The 22,066-nt window shown below is 30.2% G+C and overlaps 2 protein-coding genes across 3 annotated transcripts; both read right to left on the bottom strand.

The window, feature by feature from the left end:
* Positions 1–38: 38 nt before the first annotated feature.
* On the bottom strand, positions 39–1,962 carry LOC110665690 (zinc finger BED domain-containing protein RICESLEEPER 1-like). The gene is made up of 2 exons (XM_058153919.1): positions 1,592–1,962; positions 39–1,086 (listed from the first exon to the last, which is right to left on the bottom strand). The coding sequence occupies exons 1-2, from the start codon at positions 1,960–1,962 to the stop codon at positions 39–41; spliced, it is 1,419 nt and encodes a 472-aa protein (XP_058009902.1).
* A 7,547-nt stretch (positions 1,963–9,509) lies between these two features.
* Positions 9,510–13,897, bottom strand: LOC110665679 (uncharacterized). Of its 2 annotated transcripts, XM_058147413.1 has the most exons (6): positions 13,532–13,897; positions 10,840–10,938; positions 10,646–10,754; positions 10,491–10,562; positions 10,351–10,413; positions 9,763–9,909 (listed from the first exon to the last, which is right to left on the bottom strand). In XM_058147413.1, exons 1-5 carry the CDS (start codon positions 13,711–13,713, stop codon positions 10,396–10,398), a joined length of 480 nt encoding a protein of 159 aa, XP_058003396.1. In that variant the 5' UTR covers positions 13,714–13,897; the 3' UTR covers positions 9,763–9,909; positions 10,351–10,395. The 2 variants fall into 2 exon arrangements, with proteins under 2 accessions (XP_058003395.1, XP_058003396.1); XM_058147412.1 differs by lacking the exon at positions 10,351–10,413 and having other exon boundaries at positions 9,510–9,909.
* Positions 13,898–22,066: the final 8,169 nt, after the last annotated feature.

The raw sequence follows: 22,066 nt of genomic DNA, 5'->3' as shown, positions 1-22,066 counted from the left end.
TTTATCCCATTTGTCCTCCACCGATTAAGAATATCAAATTATTGTATCCAAGGCAAAATAGGCTCATCAAGATAATGATCTAATTCAAATTTCACATGAATATTGGTAGAGGAAGAGCTAAGAAAGGCAACTAGATTACTCATATTTAGAGTCATAGAAGCTTGAGTTTCTATCACTTGAGTAGGCAAAATTGAAGTTCCATGAGATTTTGACTTAATTTGAGATTGATAATCAGTGAGCAAATTATAACAAGTTGTCTTGACTTGCTCAATCTCACTCCATGCATTCTCACCATAAATCATGGGAAAATAAAACTCCACCAATTTCATCTTATACCGAGGATCCAATATCACTGCAACAGTTAAAACAATATGAACCACACTCCAATATTTCTCAAACTTCTCAAACATTTTACTAGAAATAGCATTTATAATCTCATCATCAGAATTCATCCATTCTACCATGTTAATTCTCAATTCACAAATTTGAATGAAGAAACAATTAGTTGTTGGATATTTTCTCCCATAAAACAATTGAGTGATGGCATAAAAATGCTGTAATATTTCTGCAAACTTGTTTGCAAGTTCCCAATCAAGCTCAGTAGGTACATTAGTATAATGCTTTTCCCTAATCCTCAATCTAGGAAAGACATCCTTGTATTGAATTGCTGTTTGAAGCATCAAATATGTTGAGTTCCAACGAGTTTTACAATCTAAACTTGACTTTTTCCCATATGAAAGCTTTAATTGCTTTGCCACTTCTTCAAAATTTTCAACTTTCTGAGGAGTGGCTGACCAAAATGCTACACTATCCCTAATTCTTGCAAGTGAATGCTTAATAGTGGACAACCCATCCTTCACAATAAGATTTAAAATATGCGCACAACACCTCATATGTAATATAGTCCCATCACATAAAAGATCACCATACAATTTTTCAAGAACTATAAAAATCAGACCATCATTTGTAGAGCAGTTATCCACTGTGATTGTAGAAATCTTTGTCTCTATATTCCATTTGGTAAAAGAGTCCATCAAATGTCTTACAAGCTCTTCCTCGGTATGAGGTGTTGGTGCATAAACAAATCTACATATTCACAATAAAACAAATATAAGAAAAACCAATATGTAAGAATATATAATCATTAAGCATTTAAGAAAGATAAGCAAATTACCGTAAAATGGATTTTGTAGCACCCAAGTATCATCAATATAATGTGCAGTGATGGACATATAACATTTTTTTTATTTGATGTCCACATGTCTGTGGTGATTGCTATTCGACTCTTTAGTTTCTCTAACTGCTTGTATAGTTTCTCATAATTAATATCATAGATATTCAAAATATCTTTCTTAATAGTTTTTTGAGAAACTATTTTGAAAAGTGGTTGAAGACTAGCAACAAATCTTCTAAATCCTAAATGTTCAACAATTGAGAGAGGATTATAGCAGATGCCAACTCTCTTCTTGAAAGCTCTTGATCAAATGTAAAATTCCCAAATTGTATCTTCCCATCATTTTTTCTATCTAAAGAAATCTATTTTTGCTTCTGTAGACATGCAGTTACGTCTTGATTGTTCTTTTTCCCACACTTTTCTATATGATTATGCAAAGACTTGGTGCCATTTTTGCTATTAGCCTTAAGGCTTGACTTGCAATGATGAAAAATTGCGAAATCATCCCCATTGCGATTAATCCTATCAAAATGATCCCAAACAGAGGACGTCAACTTCCTTTTCTTTCCTAATTGGCTAGTTGGAGGAAGGCTATGGGTGGGATTTTTATTTCCAACAGTCAATTGGGTTTGGGTGGGATTGTTTGGTGTTACTGGATTATCAGGACTTGTATTATTAGATGATGGGATAGGTACACTTTTAGTTGGCTGAGAAATAGATGGAGTACCTTTACAACTATCAGATGGTTGAGTAGTAGATGCAGCGTCACTACTAGCATAATAACTCATATCAAAATACCCTAAACACAAATAATAAAAGCAAAAAAACAATGTTAATAAATCATAATTATAATATTGCTATAATATCATGAAAATTATAAAATCTAATAACCCAAAACCCAATTGCAGTATATTTTAGTACTAATTACTAATGCATTTGTAAACTGTGATTGATGTCCTACATAAATAACAAAGCATTTCTCTTAGTACAAATCCATAAGAAACATGTACTTACTTGTAGTAATGTGAAAGCACTCACTACCTTAAAATTGGATTAAAAAGACATATCAATGATTTTCATCAAAATGACGAACACAAATTTAAAAAAAAAAAATATTACAACCATAAAAAAACTTCATCCCCATTCTCTCTCCCAACTTAATTTCTATAAAATGACAAGATACGCTCATTTAACACGTGATAACAATCATATAAGCTCAATTCGAAAATGCTGGCTTCAACCACCAAACTGCATTTGCATCCGATTACACTTTGTTAAGTTTACTCAAACATTAACTTCCAATTAAACTATCTCAATCAGAAAAGGAAAATGAAAACCTAAACTTTCATAACCACAAGCACACACAAATGTTGCTTTCATTCTGATGCATCTTGCTCGTATATTCAATAAAGCATAGTGCACTTTCTTATAAAGTTGAAGATAAATCTTTCAGAAGTACTAGTTCTTATCTATTAACCCTTAAATATGTGAAAGAATTATCTTTTTTTTGTTTTATATGGTTTCTATGTGAGTGATTACATCTTTTGCTTTGATTTGCATATGCATTTACTGGAGCCTATGTTAGTGCATGATCAGTATTACAATAATGATGGTTGCATCTGTTGTCTTGTCTAAATGAAGTATTTTCTTCAAAAACTTTATTGTGACTTTATTTTGTTTTTCACATCTAGTTTTATAGAAAAATATGGTACTCATGTGGTCGTTGGTGTCAAAATTGGGGGAAGGGATATAGTATATGTGAAGCAAACATATACTGATAAGCAGCATTTACCGCCTCTTGAACCTTTTGATGTACAGAAAAAATTAAAAGACATAGCAGACAAGCTAAGCTGTTCGTAGATGGAATTGGACAGAATATCTTAGAAAAGGTTTGAAAAGAGCCTGTTTAGACTTCTATTCTTGAATTCACAGATGTGCAATTCAAGCTACATTAAGGCTTTATTTGTTTCACAGAAAATAACTTGTATATGGAAAATACATTTTAGGAAAACATTTTATTAGAGATTGACTTATTTCTATTATTTGGTGGCAATACTGAAAAACTTTTCAAATGTATTTTTGGTGTTTGGGGTACATTGGATAGTGTTTATTTTCTTTTAAGATATAAGGCAATGAAAATGTTTAGACTGATGGAAGCTTCGTAGTTTTCTATTTTATTGAGGAAGTTATTTTCCTATAAAAGGCTTAGTTTTCTCTTTGACCAATTCTCCGAAACACCTCAGATGCTAGAAAATGATTTCTAGGATAACATTTTGGATGAAACAAACATATGCTAAAAGTGATTTGTTTATTCAACAATAATTTTTATGTATTTTGGAAGTAATATTCTAATATGCATGAACACTTTACAGCTATCTTAAATTCTGTTGTGCTTTTACTTCAGTTTGTCAAGGATTATGGATTGACTTTCATAGACAAGTTTTTATCCAGCTCTTATTCCCATACATAGGTAACTATACTAGTTGCTCAACAATTTGTGTAAATGTCATGTGGTTACCTTTCCTATGTAGTTGCTTGGCTTATCCAATGGTTGTTTGGTCTATTATACTTAGCTTTCATCATATCTAACTTTACTTTAAGAAGCTTATGCCTATATCATGAAAAGCAACCTTCAAAATTCAAAATCCACTCTCAACAATATAAAATCCTACAAAACACAGCTACCAACAGCTTGCATGGATCAAAATCAAGCATGAACAGATCAGATGTTGAAGTCACAGTAACTTCAGCTCATGAATTAAAAACAAAGGGCGTAAACTCACCTATGAGGATTGAGTGTAGAGCAGTGGAGCTTGAAGGTGTTGTGTGTAGCAGTGAGAGGTTAAGCGAGACTGCGAGAGGTTGAGGGAGACAGAGGCAGTCATAATAGAGAGATTGAGTGAGAGGTTGAGAAGCCGACTGACATAAACAAAGAGACTAAGCAAGAAGTTGAGGCGTTGAGCAACAGAGGCGACCGTTTTGCTCTGCGACAGAGGTGTTGTTGGAAGGTGAGAGGTGGGAGAATCATGGGTGCTAGAGGTTACACACTCTCTTCGTTAAGCGGCGGCAGAACGAAAGTGAAGGAAGAAGAGATAATGTCATTTAGGTTAGGTTTTGTGAAGTTATTTTAAAAATGACATAGTTTTATGGTAATCAATAAAAAATTTTCTATTAGTTAATTATGATATTAAAACTTAATAAAGATAATCAATTAATCTTGCTTAACTCTATAAGTTTAAAAATAAAAAGTCTTTAAATTATTTTTACATTAATATGATTTAATTTATCATAATTATTTAAAAATTGAATTTTAAATTATTTTTAATTAAATAAAAATTGTTAACAAAAATTATATTATAATTTAACATATCATTCATCAATTATAATTTAACATATCGTTGAAAGGGTTTAGATAGTTATGAGAAAGTAATGATATTTTGAGAGAGAGAGTAATAAATTAATAATACATGCAATAATATATATATTATAAAAGGCAGAATATTACAATATTTATATTGATCCATACCGTAAAGGCATTGCCCCTGCACCCCCAAAGAAATTAGTGGTGGGCTTCGGGCCCGAGCCTATCGACCTGTGCCCTCCGCTACCACCACAGATCTCACTTTTTATCCTAATCGGGTCGCAACACGAAACTTTTGAGTCGGGTCACAATTCAAATCCATAAAGACATATCCAAATTTCAAGCCACATAAAAATATAACAATATATATATATATATATATATATATATATATATATATATATATAATGATAGAAGAGGAGAGAGATGATGCATATATGAAGTAATGATAAATATAGAGATAAAAGAGATTGATAGTATTAATAATATAAAAGAGGTAAAAAGAGAGAGAGCAATAATACATACAAAGAAATAGATATATAACTAGGAGGGGAGACAGAGGATACAAATAGAAAGTAATGATATATTAAGATAAAGAGATTAATGGTATTAGTAATATGAGAGAGAGAGTGAGAATAACAATAAATTTATAAAGAGAGACAAAGTATTAAGTATATGATTTATTATAAATATATAGATAGTAATATGAGAAAGAGATAACTGAGAGATTTTATAAAATATTAGTTTAAAATATTTAGAGAAAGATATATAAATTTTGATGTTTAAAAAATATATATATACAATATAATTCTTATATAAAAAAATATGAAGGTTATATATATAAATACACATAAATAAATAACCAATGTGAGATGTAGCTTAGTGGTAAGCTATGGTCTTTACACCCTTGAAGGTCTATGGTTCAAGTCCCACTAAAAGGTACTATTAATAATAATTTTATGGCTAAATAGATGTGGTATTTAGGGTTCAGAATCCAAACCCTACTTGAACCCGTAATGGGTAAATTTTTTATGAACCCGAACCTGCCCAAATCCAAATAAAATAAACCAGAACCCGACTCATTAAGATTCGAGCGGGTTGAGTACCCGCGAAAACCCGCCCACCTGCAATCCCTAACAATAATTTATGTTAGTTAACAGCCTCTCTGTAGATCAAGTCATTTTATGTTGTGATGAGTTATATTCAAATTACCCATCAAATTATTATATAAAAAGAATTTAATTAAAGTTGCATTACTAGTTTTAATGTCAAAAATGTATTTTTCTCAAAACAAAATTTTGTAGAATAGGACTTCGGTCTGCAACCATATCTATGTATAGAATAAAAAAAAATGAATGAAATGAAAAAACCCATGCAGGGAGAGAGAGAGAGAGAAAGAGAAGTAAAATTAACCCTAACATATCAAAGCAAGGCTACCATGGGAAAGAGACGGAATTTTAGGGCTGCTTCGAAGGAAAGACCACAAATCACTAATACAAGGAGGAGATGGTGAAAAGGAGACTGATGCAGGGTGATGGATGAAGAGGTGGAGATGTTTATAGAGAAAATCTGAGGTGACTCGGTTGTACCAGTCCGAGTTAAGCATTACGAGACTCGATAGTACTATAACAATTAAGAATAAACCTTGTTTTATATTTGTTTATATTAATGAACTAAGGAAGCCAAACAAGTTTTTTTAATATAATGCTTTAATTTATAGAGTCAATCTCTTGAATCTTGTTTTTAATAATAATCTCACTTAATTAATAATAGTTCTAAACTACGAGTTATACACCGCATATAAAATATATAATCTAGTTAAGAAATATGTCTTAATTTTATTAAGAAAAAAAAAAAAGAAAAGATAGAATCAAGTAAAGACAATATATCATAAATTCTGGATATATAATTAAACGATGGGTGCCCCATGTTACTTGCCAAATTTAAGATTTATAATTAAGAAAAATCATTAAAGAGAGTGTGATAAGGAAAAATGTTAGGACATTCCTTTATGCTATGCTTAGTAATATTAATTATTTTAATAATTCTTAATTATTTTAATAGCTATCAGTTATTAAATGTTAACTATTAGTGGTTAGTTATTTGTATAGTGATTTAAAATAGAAGTGTTCAATAAAAATTACTGTTAGATTAGCTATTAAATGTCAAAATAGTGGTATTGTCTTGTTGACCATAGTCAAAACGCTACCTCAACCTCTAAAAGCTAGTAGAAGTAACTTTTCATAAACCACTTTTACAACCTGTAAATATTAGTATAAATACTATGTCATCGAACAATATAAATGAGAGATGTAATATTTTGACTATAATCAAAATACTAAATATTACTTTAAAAGTTATTATTAAACAGAACTTAGTAGGTTGAAAGGTTTAAAAAATATTATTTTAAATGCTATTAAAAAAAATTAAAAAAAGCCAATCAACGTATCAAAGTTAACTCTTAACTAATTTTTAATACCCTATAACTAATATATCTAATTAATAAGATGCTTTTTTCAATAGCAACTCCAACGACAATACCAACTTATAGGTCAAAGCCATATGAGTTATTTTATAATGCTTTAATTTGTAGAGTTAATCCCTAAAATCTAATTTTTAATAATAATTTCACTTAATTAAGAATAGTTATAATCTATGAGTCATACATTGTGTAGAAAATAATCTAACTGAGAGATGCTCTTATTAAAAAAATATACAAAATCAAGTAAAGAAAATATATCATAAATATGAGTGCCACGTGTTACTTGCCAAATTAAGTTTTCGTAATCAAGGAAAATTGTTAAAGAGAGTGAGAAATAAGGAAAATTATTAGGGGAATAATATTGTTCACACTCCTTTAAAGGCCTTGTATAGCACTCCCCGATTCTATGATTGAACTGGCACTAAAATTTGGGTAATTTTAAGATCATCAAATCTTGTAATAAACTTTACTGTATCCAAAATCCATAAACAAACCCAAATGTAAGGTCTAAACACAACATAATATACATTAAATAAACTTAGGAGGCCCAACTTAACTCAGTAGCATTTCACAACAACTAGAGGAGCCCGCTATGACCATAGACATCCTCCATCAATACATATAAAATGTTAATGCCATAGCTGAGTTTGATTTTTATAGACATATGTAATTTAATTTTCTTTTTCAACATCATGTACACCAGAAAGGAACCTTTCTAAAACTTACATAAACCTTATACAATAGGTAAGAGCCCTTTTCTCTTATTTTCAAATTTTTGACACAATGAGCTGAGCTCCCAACTTAGACATAAACCTTTCTACACTAAACTGGCCGTCTTCATATTGAGCCATATTGATCATCAAATTATATGAATAATGTTAAAAATTATCGTTTCGATAAATAAAATTTAGTCAAAATAAGAAAGGCAAGTTAAAATTTAAGTCCTAATTTGAATTATTGATGAGATCTCCCTTAAGACTCCTTCTAACCCTAACCCATATTTGTTCTTTTAATGATAAAAATGCTTTTTATTTTTCTTATTTCTTCCATTTTTTCGAGTTGTTTTTTTTTTTTTATGGAATTAAATTCTTTGTGATTGTCTTCTCCTTTTTATGGGCAATTCTTTCATGTTTTGTGTTAAAAAGTGCATTGATTTCATACTCTCTCCATCTCATAAAGATAAACTTATTTCTATTTTCACATGGATTAAGAAATTGTAATTAATATAGTTAAAACGATAAATTTTATCTAGCCCTTTATATAATGTTTTAATTTATAGAGTTAGTATCTTGAATCTTGTTTTTAATAATGATCTTATTTAATAAAGAATAGTTCTCCTTGAGAATTATCTTTCTTATTAAAAAAGAAAAAGACATAGAATCAAATAAAGAAAACATATCATAAATTCTAGATTTCATAATTAAATAATGAGAGTTGCATGTTATTTGTCAAATTTAAGATTTTATAATTAAGGAAAATCGTTAAGGAGAGTGCAAAATAAGGAAAAATTTTAGGGAGAGTGTTGTTCACACATCGTTAGAGGTCTCATTTTGGGTTGAGGTTGGAAGGTTAAGGATGACAATTGTTTCTGAACCTACTCGAGTTGTTTCGCCCTCTCAATTTTTTCCAATCCCACCTTTGCCCCAATGTTGTGCGGAGCAGTCTCTCCGGCCTAAGTTCCTATAACCGGCCCTAATAGCACCTTTTAAACACAAATTTGGTTGAATGGCAGTATCAAGTTTCTTCATGTTTGGTTTGGTTTTAGACCTCGAGGCTCTAGCACTTTCTCGAGGAGATCTTGGCCTTGTATTCCCCTAGTGAAACTCTACGCTACGATGCAAGTTTAATTTTGATTAGCGTGGGCTCCATAACTTACTTTCTTCCTTTGGTAATGTCGCTGCGGATACCATCAGCTTGAGCTTCAATTCTAAGCTTAACTCCTCTTGTACTCCTTTGCCTTGTACTCATCTCTGGCGTAAAGAATGAAGCGACCTTGCTCTTGGCCTCCCGGATACCACTGTCTGGGTTACGATGGTGCAGGTGCAGGGGACTATCACTTGCCCTTTAGTAAGCTTAAAAATCTTGCTAGATGAGAATCATCACCTCCCCTCAACTACGCGATCGTGAAGACAAGCTTGGAGGCACTGGATTTTATTTTCATCTCTAGACCATTAGCAGGGAAAGTTGTGACCGGAATGATAATACATAGGCAGATTTTACCTATTCCACTTCCTCAGCAATTTGGTCCATGCTTCATATCTCTCCGGAGGTTCAAAAGAAAATTATGTTCTTTACGGCATGTGTAAATCTGACAGACAATAAACAGCCCATGCTAAATAGTCATTTTTCTCAGTATATCGACTGCAATACTTGAATTCTTGTTTTGGCAGTAGAAAAAACAAATTTGTCTCAACATCCCATTCCAAGTAAAAAAAATTTCACAGCAGCAGCCATATAAAATAATATAATCCAAAAAGGAATTTCATAATGTCTGAGGCCAAACAAGTATTGAATTTCAAAATTGGTTAACAGTCGGTGATCTTAAAATGTACAGAGCCAAAGATGACATTAATCGGTCTTCACCATGAGCAATAAAAATCAGTTGATTCATATTGAATTTGCCCTTTAACTAATACATAAATGAAGGTTTTGATAAAAACTGTTCTTAATCCTAAGGGAAAAAGGAACATTTAACTAGCAACTGAGACAAGCTCATGCATCTAGTGGTTTGATTGTAGACACCGCCATAGATTAGTTTCTCAGGTGCAATGATTAACGCTTCTTCTTGCTTGCTTTTGCTGCACTGGACTTGGAGGGGGTAGCAACCAGGCACACAAACAGAACCACAATGGAGATGACAGAAATTACAGATCCATATTTTGCCAATAGCCTCTGCATACAGAAAGGCGGATATCATTTAAATATTTTCTCCAAGGTGTGAACGTCAATAAATAGATTTGAAATATGTACACTTCTATATTCAATGATTAATTAGGGTCTATTTGGCATTATTAATTGAGTTGCTATTGATAAAAGCACTACTTTAAATATGTTGGTTAGAGGTTATTAAACATTGTTTTTATATTAAATTTAACATGTTTTAGTTATAAAAACTCCAAAAGCTTAACTTCTTTAAAGTGTTCATTTAACATCTAAAAGGTGTTTTTCCCAAAAGTAGGTTTCAGCCTCAATGCCAAACAAGCTCTTAATCAGCAGGGGCAAATCAGCTTCAAAAGGAGGATGCATGGGTTTATTTTGCATATTTATGGCCAAGTTCCCAGATATATTATTCAACAGCAAGCATCATAAAGACAATGAGGAGACGATTCATACCTTAGCCTACAAAGTTTGGCCAGTGCAATTCCACAGAACAATAAGTCAAAAAAGAAGAAGAGGCTTCAGTCAATAGGAAAATATGCCCTCAAGCATAAAATAGCAGATTTATACACCTAAAAAATCGGCAAGAAACTTACCCACTCAAACTTTTTTTCAGGAGGTCTCTCTGCAAGAACGTCTAGAGGCAGTATGGGAGTTGAATATGCCTCCTACAACCAACAGTTGGAAGATGAAAACTAGTTGCCAAAGCAGTAAGAAGAGAAGAAAATATAGAACTGTATGGATTTCAAACCTGTAGAGCTGACTTAGTTGGGATACGGAATGTAATGACTGCTGGGGAGCCATAAAACATTCCTTTCACTTTACCCTCCAATTCAAAAGAGTATGACAGGATACCACCACTGCAAAATGTAGTATGAGGAATATTTCATTCGCAAGGGATCACAAAGCAAAAATTGACTGCAACAACTGAAAAAGGGCACTCACGCATCAAGTCTTTCCCATGACTGTGAAGTGTTGCCACTGATGACATCAAATAGATTTTGAGGCCAGTGATCATCAACTAGACTCACATCATAAGCAGTCCTGGGAAAAAAAAAAAAAAGAACCCTACCTATGAGACAACTGTAATACAATATATGCTCACCTTAGGCAAATGCAATACACATAAAACCACTTAAAAACAAAAGTAATAAACAGTTACAACAGCCAATTCCATGCAATAGCCATGTCGCTTATACCTACATGACAGAGAGATACAAATACTCACAAACTAGAAGAACAAATATAGGATGTAATAGGATTATCAGAAGCAAATCATGATGTTTGTATTTGCACGTTTCAGTTCATCTTTTGCTATGTATCAGCCTTATCAACCAGAACACCCTCTACCCCATTGCCCACTCCACCAGTGCAATCTCAAGTGCAATGAAAGTAGAAGTTGCAAAATAGAATGGAGGACGAATGGGATTAATGCTCCACAATGAAAGCTAACAATTGTTCTATTCAAATTTTCATTTTAGACACCAAACTGTAAACATTTGTCCCACATTCTACTGCAACATTGAACCTAGTAGAATTTCTCATAGATGCCAGAGTTTCCCATAAATCTTAGAAGCAAATTACTTGCCTCTGCCAAACAATTGTTACAGTATACAGATCCAGCAAACAAGAAAAACCATGCCACTTTTAATTGAAATTGCTACCACAATTTTGAAGTGCAAACTTGGGCCAACAAATTCAGAGGCAGTCTTTACATACCTAAGCCCATCAATTCTTGCAATGTCTTCAAGAGTGAAACACTTGTACATTTAAAGAGACACCCAGTTTAAAACACAAAGTGCCTTTCTAAGAACACAAATCAAACTTGAAAAACGCACTGATATAATTTGTATTGTTTAACACATTTCTGCCATTTATCATCATCCTATAAAATAATGACTCTTTAACTGTGGATATTCATTCTAAGTTGCAATAAGATAATTATGACCTTCACACATTTACATGATGCTCTAACCATTTGAGCTAATCTATATGATAAAATAACTACTCTCTTTATTTAAGTTTAAATCTTCCCATATTCAGGAAATAATTATATTTCCAATTAAATAAATGTGTGCCTCACCTCATTCAGCTACACAGTTGCACTTTAAAGGTACACAACACAAGACTCTTACACTTAAGTGTAACTTGAGGTCTAAAATGTTATGCTCATTCCAGTGCCAGTGAAATTTTCTCAACCAGAACACACGTCATTAGCAAACTATGTCAGTATATTCACAATAATGCCTCCAAGAAAACAAGAAAAAACAGTAGCTTTACACTACCATATAAAATGTGCGAAGTGATCTCATGCTTCAACTCAAAGTAGAACTAATTTGGAAGTATAATACTTTGCAACCAATAAAATTTAACTTCATATTAGAATTTATATCAGCATATAATTCTTGACAAAGTATCAGGCTAGCTATATTATACAAGAGTGAATGTTAAACATCTAAAGTACAACAAACCCACAAGATGATTGTGGTAGAAAACGAATATTAAGATAGATGTTAGGTATTACAATAATGAATAAAATTAGGAATGACTATATATGTCTGGGACTAAGAGTGCATGTAGCACACATTGTGGATAAATGATTGAGAGTCGATTAAAATGGTTTGGTCATATCTAATGTATAGCATTGAATGCCCAATTATGGAAGTATAATATGTTAGTGGTGAAAGGAGTGAGAAGGGCAAGGAAAAGACCTAAAAATGACACAAGGGTAAGTAATATCAAAAGATTTATAATTTTCATATATTGATGCGAAAATGGTTTCAAATGGAGTTGAATTGCAAAAAAGGGTTTATATAGTTGATCCCAACTAGTTTGTAATTAAAACTTAGTTGTTGTTGTTGTTGTTGTTGTTGTTGTTGAATACTAAAGAGTAGAGATCTCCACACATGGATGAATGGCAAATGCCAAGACACAATAGCTGAAGTAAAAAACATTTTTAATTGTTTACAATGGTAACACCTGTTAGGAGATACTGATGTAAGAACCAAGGATAAATCTAACACAGATCTGAATCTACTGCTTTCGGATATATCTGCAAAGCTTATTTAGATTCTTTATCCATTTAAGGGCCCGAAGCTCTTCTAGCTGGATCATTACACATATCCTCACCTCCTTTCGCTAAGCAATTATCAAGCTTGATCATTGCACATACCTATAGATAAGCCACAGGTTCTATCCTCAGTCCTCACTTCCTTTTGCTAAGCAATTTTCTTAAACCAGACCCAAAAAAATGTAGCCGGACTATCGACCTTAGTTCCCAGGCCTATGTTTCTACTGTTTGATATGATCCGCTAAATATGCATTTACTTCTATATTTCTGTTCAATGTTGATTCGTTATCATATTCAATTTTGGCGCCTTGATTAATTACTACACTTCAATAACCTCTAAAATTGGATCACAATAATATGAATGGACCATAGATTTCAAAAGCTTTTCAATTAGTTAGCTCAAAAACATTGAATTCAAATCTTAAACACCAAATCAGTGAAGAAATATAAGAAAAGGTCGATTGAATCTATACACAAAACAGAAAGCGAATCATAGAAGCTTAGATCTGTTCAGACATACTCTAAAACAAATAAATGAAAGGTCAAATTAAAGGTGGAGAAACTCACGAAGTTCCCTGATTATAAATATCGATGGAAACGGAGACGCGTTCGGCGCCAGATTTGAGCCTGTTGAGAGTGGCCTTCTTGTTGGCTACTATGAAGGGAACATCTGCGCTAGCGAGCGAACATGACACCGAGAAGAGAGCTACCAGCATCGAGATCAGCAGCTTGCTTGTTGGATTTGCCATTGATTTTGCTGGCGGTGGTGCTGATGGTGGCGATGAGTAGGATTTCGATTCAGATTTGGTTTGATTCGCCAGAACAGAAATGAGAAAGACTATACGGACTAAGGACGACTAGGGCGCGTAACGTAAATACGTAATCGGGTTTGCATCGTCGATGGACAGTTTTTTTATTTTGGGCTTAAAGACGTAATTTTTACAGTCCGTGCTCAACCCTATCTATTGCTCATTTTTAGTTATTCTTTAGCCTACATTTGTTTCATGAGAAATGTATCATTGAAAAATATTTTTTATTTTTTTAATATTAAAATATATTTAAAAAAATTAATTAATAAAAATATTTATTCAATTAAAAAATTAAATTATTTTTAAAAAAATAATTTTTTTAAAAGAAAGTAATTTTTATTTTTTAAATTTTAAAAATTTTATTAAAATTTAAATATAATTATATATATATAATAAATAAATATTATTAATTTAATATTATAATTAAATAAATTAAAATATTTTTATAAAAAATATTTTTTTATTTTTATGAGAAATATTTTTTATGAAAAATATTTTTCATATACAAGTTATTTTTTTGTATAATAAACAAAATTTTAGTTTTAATTTATTATTAAAAATTTTTAATTTTAATATTTTTAAATTAAAAAATAAAATTATAAAAATAATAATAAAATTATAAAAATATTAATATTATTACAATAATTTGTTTCCTAAAAATATTAAAGATTCATTCTTACTAAAAAGTATTAAATTACATTTATAAATATGACATTGTAATTTAAACGAATTTTTTCATCTAAAAATCTATTATTACAAGTTATAGAAATATTTTATAGATGTTTTATAAAAAAAAATTAAATTTGATTTTTTTTTACCAAATTGAAACTAAGAACAGAAATAAAACACACCTTTTTTTTCAAGTTTATATATATTTTTTAATTTTATTAATTTTAATCTAAACTATTAAGGAATGCAAGTTCCATTCAATTTCGGTTATTAGAGAGAATCAAAATTGAATAGAATGTAATTAAATTATCAGTTTCAATTTAGTTGGATTTTGAATATTTTATTTTCAATTTCAATTTTATTCTTTAATTTTTTTCATTTGGTTTTCAATTTAATTTTTAATTTTGTTTAATTTAATTTTAATTTAAATTTTAAATCCTACAAAAATATATATAACTATTATCATAAAGGGTCGCGTTTAGATTAACATTTAGATTTAAAAATTAATTATTATTTGAATAATATATATATAATTAAATCGATTAACAGTTAATAAAATATTATTTAATACCTCTATTTACACTAAGTCAAATTTATGATATTTGAATTTGGATACTAATACTTACTTTAAGGCTCTGTTTATTTTCGTGAGAAATAAATTGTATACGAGAATTATTTTCTTGAAATATTTTTTTATTATTTAGTTGTAATATTAAATTAAAAGTTTTTTTTTATCGTGCACTGAGATTAGTGATAAATTATTATTAAAACTATGACAATTTTAAAAGAGTCCTTATTTCTATATAACCTACACACATACACGCTTTACATTCAATGTGGAATCCTGAAGGACCAACTATTGGACATACCGAACTCACTCACAGACCTCAACCATAATATGTATTTATTTATTTGTACAAGTATTTCAATATTTTAATAAGATTTTTTAAAAATAAAAAATAACTTCCACTTTTAAAAAAGAAAGTCATTTCTTTAAAAATATTTAATTTTCTCTTTGACTATGAAAATATTTTTCGTTGATCAATTTTTTTAAGTGCCTCAAATATTAAAAAATATGAAAAACATTTTTAAAAAAATATTTTTTGTGAAATAAACGAAGCCTAAATAGATTTATGAATTGTGAATATTTATATATAATTTACTTTTAAATATATATTTATACTATTTTTAAAAAAAATATATATTAAAATATTAGATAAACGCATTTCATGTATCAATGTATAAATCAGAATATTATAACGAAGAGATAATAATTACATTGATTTTGATAAAATATTTGAGTGGCCATATCATGTTGCTAGATATCAGTCACGATCTACAAATATAATTGATAAATTTAGAATTAATAATAAAATTTATGCGTTAAGTTTAGAATTAACGGTTTAATTTTACTTCATCCTTATTAATGATTATAATTATATTCATTGCCAACATATTAAAAATTTAATAAATCACACACAAAAATGACGAGTGAGAAATTAAATTAAAACTATTAAGTTGTTGGACTTGATTATGAAAAAGAAAAAAAAAAAAAAAAACTTTAAGGCTTGTGGACTAAAGCGCAAGTTTACATGGATTTCTTTAGGTCCTTATAATTATGGACTTATATTGCAGAAAATATTTTTTTTATATCTTTTAGTATTTGGAACACTAAAAAAATGACAATAAAAAATATTTTTTCAATAAAAAAATAATTTTCTAATAAAAAGAAAATTTATATAAATTTTAAAGAAAATTTGACAATTTTAAAGAAAATTTGATAATTTTATTAAAATGTGAAAATATTTATATATGAATATATATATATATATATATCATTAGTTTAATATTGTAGTTAAACAATTAAAAATATTTTCATAAAAATAATTTTATTAAAAATAATTTCTATAAATATAAGTTATTTTTCACAAAATAAATATAACCTTAATTTAAAATTTCAAAAATTATGAAAATTAATATGTACAATTTTTAAGGAAAATTTGACAATTTTATTAGAATGTGAAAACATTTATATATGAATATATACCATTAGTTTAACATTGTAGTCAAACAATTAAAAATATTTTCATAAAAATAATTTTATTAAAAAATAATTTCTATAAATATAAGTTATTTTTCACAAAATAAACATAACCTTAATTTAAATTTTCAAAAATTATGAAAATTAATATGTGATATTGATCTCTTAGATAGGTCAGTTGAATTGATAATTATTAGAAGTTAAGCCTAGGTGGCAATAGATCATATTTTTAAGGGTATCTGATCCTACCAAATCCTAATAGAACGGGTTTAGAATAGATTCAGGTTTGAAATTTAATACCTGTGATAGGTTCGGATTGTAACATCCCAAATTTTTAAATAATTATTTTATACGTAAATTATGATATTTTAATGTATTAAATATTATGGTATTTAATTTGAATTTTTTAGGGTTTTAAAATTAGGTTTTTATTTTTTGAGATTATTAATTTTAATAATTTTTAAAATTTAATTTAAAGAACATGTGACAAGTTTAAAAATATATTTGGACTTCATAAATTTTTTTGAGTTTTTTTATAAATTTTCAGAATTTTTGAGCCTCATTTTGGGTCTCATGGCAGAGCAAAAATCAAATTTCGAATATCTTAAATCAAACCAATCGAATTGAACCAAATCAGATCAGACCAATCTAATTGAGCCAAATCGGATCAAACTGATCAAATCGGACCGACCCTCCTCCTTTTCTCTTTCTTTTCCCTGCACGCCTTCTCCCTTCTCTCTTCATGTTCCCTCTCCTCCCTCACCCCCACCATCAACACCCCTCCCCCCTCCTTCTGCCCTCGCTGATGCCCCTCCAGCTAGCCTCCCCCACCACTGCCGCCCCTCTATCCAGCCGAAAAATGTGCCCAAGTTCTTCCTCCCTTCAACACGTGGTTTCGGCTTCTTTTGCTGTTTCCAGCGATTCCGACCATCAATTGGATTAGGTCCAGTCCCCATTATGTTTTACTCCTCGAGAGTTTTCCATAAACACTAATTTGACCAATTTTTATTGAGTGATTTGTGCATATCGAGCCTGAGAAATTTTAGCCATTTTTTACTTTTAGGCTAGATTTTTCACAAATCGTGAACCCACTGGAATTCCGAGACCACCAGCGTGCTCCACTCGTCGAGAGCTTCATAACAACACTAATTTGGAATTTTTTTGACATCGAAAATCAAGTGGGTCCCATGAATTTACCAGTAATTTTTCAGGTCTTTAATGAGTCTTTTTAATTAAATAAAAATTATATTCTAACTTTTGTTGTTGTAGGCTCCGAGTAAGTGTTTTCGTTTCGAGAAAATTTCACCTGCGATTGGAACTATATTTTCGGGTCAGACAGGAAAACTATTGAACCTACTTCGGAAGTAGATTAATATTATAGTGTTTTTCACCATTTTTAGAAGCTCCGGATGTGTTTCAGGTATCAAAATTGGCATAGATAAACCAGAACTCCAATTTACCTTTTTTGCTTAATGCTAAGTTTAGAATAAAATTCATAAAATATTCGTGAATAGCTAGAAAATTATAATTCATTTTGCAATAGTAAAATAGCACTGTTAAAGACTATGCGGCATGATTATAAAATTTTTGGAGTTAGTTTGGATAGTTTTTGCAGAATGTTAGTTTTAAACTTAATAGCTGAATTGTGTAGTTATGTGAATTTTGACTGGTTTGGCATGCCTAGGAAGAGCAATATGTTGTTGTTGTGTTGTGGGCCTGAGGCCATTGGATTAAGAAGTGCTGTTTGAGATGCCTTGCAGGTTAGCTAGGTCTAGGTACAGAAAAAATTCTGCCAGATTTCCGGTATAAATTTAGATTGTTCTTAACTCTTAAGTCCTTGTTTTGTTTTAATGTTGATAAATTCATAAATATAATTATTTACGTGATCTGAGTCAACCTTCCTCCTCTTCGCAGCCACATCAGTGATCTTCGATTAATCTGTAAGTAGATATTGATTTTATTTATAATTTTAATATTAATAATTTATATTCAAGGCATGCTCATGCATTTACATATATGCATATGTATATTTAGTTAAACACTAGGCACATTCTTTTGTTGCATACTTTATTGAACTTGTTTGTGAATGTCACCTTAAGATAGTTTGGAGCTATGTGCGTGTGTTGGTGTGTATATGGTATGGATGTGGACTTGGGTAAGAAGGGTAGTCGAGGCTGAAGCTTGACTTGCTGGGACCCGATCCTTATATATGAATAAGTCAGGGTGAGTACAACTTTGAGTTGATCTCGCTGACTATCGTACTTAGATTATTAAGCGAAAATCCGACCTGAGTTAACCTTGCTGGCAGGTATTAGAATTAAGTGAGCTCTGTATAGGGGATCAGCTCCTATATATATATTGATGTGACACACGAGTGTGTGAGTGCTTCAAATTATCTTTTATGCAATATTATTTGAATTATTTGATACTATGCGGTTATGCTGCATTTTATACATAGAAAATGCATTAGGTCTAGATAGTTATAAAAATTATATTTAAAATTAATATCTTACTCTATAAGTCGAATGCAAACCCCTGTTCAACTATTTCTCCTCAGGTGACAGGTGGACTTATTGAGAATAACCTGCTTTCTTTCTCGCAGATTTAACTAGAAAAGTTTAGTTGTGTTTGCATTATCTTTTGCTCAATTCTAAAACTACGCATGTACAAGTAGCGTATTATTTTTATTTGGAGTTGTAATGACTTAATTTTCTGGAATTGTAAACTTAGTTATGTGAGATACTTGGATGCATGTGATATTTTATTACTGTTGATGGAGGGAACTGAACTCCCAATTATTGATTTATTTATATTGAGAATTGTGAGCGTGAGCTAAGCTCCCCATATTATTATTTTTATTTGTTTACAGGTTGAGTGAGTTAGTGCTCCCTGTTGGATAGTCTAAATTATGACTGAACTTTGTCTGTTTATTTTCTTGAAATTGGATTATTTTTATGGGTTAGAAATAATTAAGTTTACTATGGGCTTCAGAGACTTTATACTGACCCAAGTTCTAGTGCCGGTCCGGCCTAGAAATCGAGTTGGGTTCAGGTTTTACATGTTGAGTGTCCATTACTCAAACTTGTTTATATAAATATTTAATTAAATATAAAATATATGTTTTTTATAATAATATTTATAAATTTTATATATTTTATTTTATATAAAATAAAATTGAAATATTTTATGAAATTATTAAATATTTAAATGCAAATTATTAATAAAAATAATTTTAAATATAGATTATTAATTAAAATATATAAAATTAAATGAGTTTGAGTATTTACCGGATAATAATAATTAAGTTTGAAACAGGTTTGGGCAAGCTTTAAGAATATTAATCAGATTCGCGTTCAGATTTAAATAGAGTGATTTTCGTAGATACTGCCATCCCTAGTCAAGCCATGTAAAAGGTAGAGAGTTAAGTGGAGATACCGATGAAAGAGAAAGAGACAAAATTTTGCAAAAGGTTCCTACAACTAAAAACCTATCTGCCATCTCATTTTCTTTAAAAGTGCTAGCACTCGAGCTCTCTTGCCCCCTCTCTCTCAGAAGAGTTGTATAGATTTCTTCACTAAAAGTCTCTATGGATTTCTGTTAAAGGCCGCACAAATAGACAGTTTGTGATTTGCAACAATAAATCACCCAAATGATTTTATTATCTTAATGAAGCGTTTTGAAGTAATTTGTTCTTGATAAATATACAATGGCGGAGAGGTAAGAGCTAGGGGTGGCCATAGCCCCCAAACTTATAATAGGCTCCTCCAAAATTAATAAATGACATTTAAAATATAGGACACTATTATATTATAAGTCTTGATCCTAACATTTTAAAAATTATTTTAATAGGCATAGTAAAATTTTAATTTTTTTATTAATTAATCTCTCATGGTGTTGTATATTTTTATTTTTTTACTAATTGATATTAAATTTTTTATTAGTCTCTAATAATTTATATATTGTGATTTAAATTGATGTAATAAAATTATTTGGTTGTCATAAAAAAAATATAAAGGCTTATTTAAAAATTAGTTATTCAAATTTTATATTTACAAATTTTAATTATTTGAAAATTAAATATAAGTTAATCTAATAATTTTTTATCCATAATCTAAGATCAAGTGGAGTTTTTCCATTGTTATTGTTGCTCTCCATTTTATTTTATGGATAAATATAATATTTTTTTTTAATCTTCTCATTTTAACTTTTCTCCTTTATTTTGTTAAAATTAAAAAATTATTTTATTTACACATATAACAAGTAGATAAATTTATTTATTTCAACTCTCATATATATTTTAGTTTGGTTAACTTAACATTCGTTTACATTTGTATGATATATTTACTTTATTATTTTGTTGATTTTTATTTTTTTCACATTAATTCAATTTTAGTGATAATTATTTTTTAATTTTATGTTATTATGCCATATAATCTAGTTATTTAGGTTTATATTTTATTTTTTAACTTTGAATTTTTGAATTTTATATAACGATGTGATAAAATACTTTAATGTGGATAATTTTTAAATAATATAATTTATGTTATAAAGTTATATAATGAACTATAATTTTTCAATACTTATATTTATTATAGAAATTTTATTAAATTGTTTTAATCGATAAAAAAAATTTTATAATTTGATATTTTGTAACATGTTTATGTAGGAAAAATGGCAAAAAAATCCTAAACTTTCAAGATTTTACAATTGCACCCTATACTTTTTTTTAACAACTAACCTATTAGATGCGATTTAATTGCACCCTACTGTCATAAACTTTATTAAACTTAACAGAGTATGCCACGTCAGTCATGGCTAATCACCAGAGAGACATAGCAGACTTCGTGTCCAAGTGCTTGACTTGTCAGAAGGTGAAGTTTGAACACCAGAGACCGTCAGGGAAGCTGCAAGAACTCCCTATCCCAGAATGGAAGTGGGAAATGATTACTATGAATTTTGTGACTGGGTTGCCTCGTACCACGCGAGGATATGATTCGATATGGGTAATTGTAGATCACCTGACTAAATCAGCTCACTTCTTGCCTGTGAAGACTACATATTCTGTGGCACAGTACGCCTGGTTTTACATTCGAGAAATAGTCAGATTGCATGGAGTTTCTGCTTTCATAATATCTGACAGAGGGCCCCAGTTCACTTCTCGGTTTTAGAGGAAGTTGCAGGAGGCACTTGGCACACAGTTGAACTTTAGTACTGCTTTCCACCCTCAGACAGACGGTCAGTCCTAAAGGACAATCCAAACACTGGAAGACATGCTTCGCATGAGTGTTTTGGATTTTGGAGGTCAATGGGATGATCAACTAGCTTTGGTGGAGTTTGCCTATAACAATAGTTATCACTCCAGCATAGGGATGGCACCCTATGAGGCACTATATAGAAGAAAGTGTAGGTCTCCTCTGTGTTGGACGGAAATGGGAGAAGCGAAGGTGCATGATATAGACCTAGTGCAGTACACTTCAGAGATGGTTCCTTTAATTAGGGAACGATTGAAAACAGCTTTCAGTAGGCAGAAGAGTTATGCAGACCCCAGACGAAGGGATGTGGAGTTTGCAATAGGCGACTACA

Source organism: Hevea brasiliensis, chromosome 1 (assembly GCF_030052815.1).
Source record: "Hevea brasiliensis isolate MT/VB/25A 57/8 chromosome 1, ASM3005281v1, whole genome shotgun sequence".
In the NCBI taxonomy this organism is placed as follows: Eukaryota; Viridiplantae; Streptophyta; class Magnoliopsida; order Malpighiales; family Euphorbiaceae; genus Hevea; species Hevea brasiliensis.
This window is presented reverse-complemented; position numbering and strand designations above follow the sequence as displayed.

Excerpts from the sequence above, each read along its gene's own strand:
- LOC110665690 (XM_058153919.1), bottom strand. The coding sequence starts at position 1,962 with ATGAGTTATTATGCTAGTAGTGACGCTGCATCTACTACTCAACCATCT. Across the intron at positions 1,087-1,591 it reads TTGCATAATCATATAGAAAA|ATTTGTTTATGCACCAACAC; the intron begins GTGTGGGAAAAA and ends GTGAATATGTAG.
- LOC110665679 (XM_058147412.1), bottom strand. The coding sequence starts at position 13,713 with ATGGCAAATCCAACAAGCAAGCTGCTGATCTCGATGCTGGTAGCTCTC. Across the intron at positions 10,755-10,839 it reads TCATGGGAAAGACTTGATGC|TGGTGGTATCCTGTCATACT; the intron begins GTGAGTGCCCTT and ends TACATTTTGCAG. Across the intron at positions 10,563-10,645 it reads CAACTAAGTCAGCTCTACAG|GAGGCATATTCAACTCCCAT; the intron begins GTTTGAAATCCA and ends TGTTGGTTGTAG.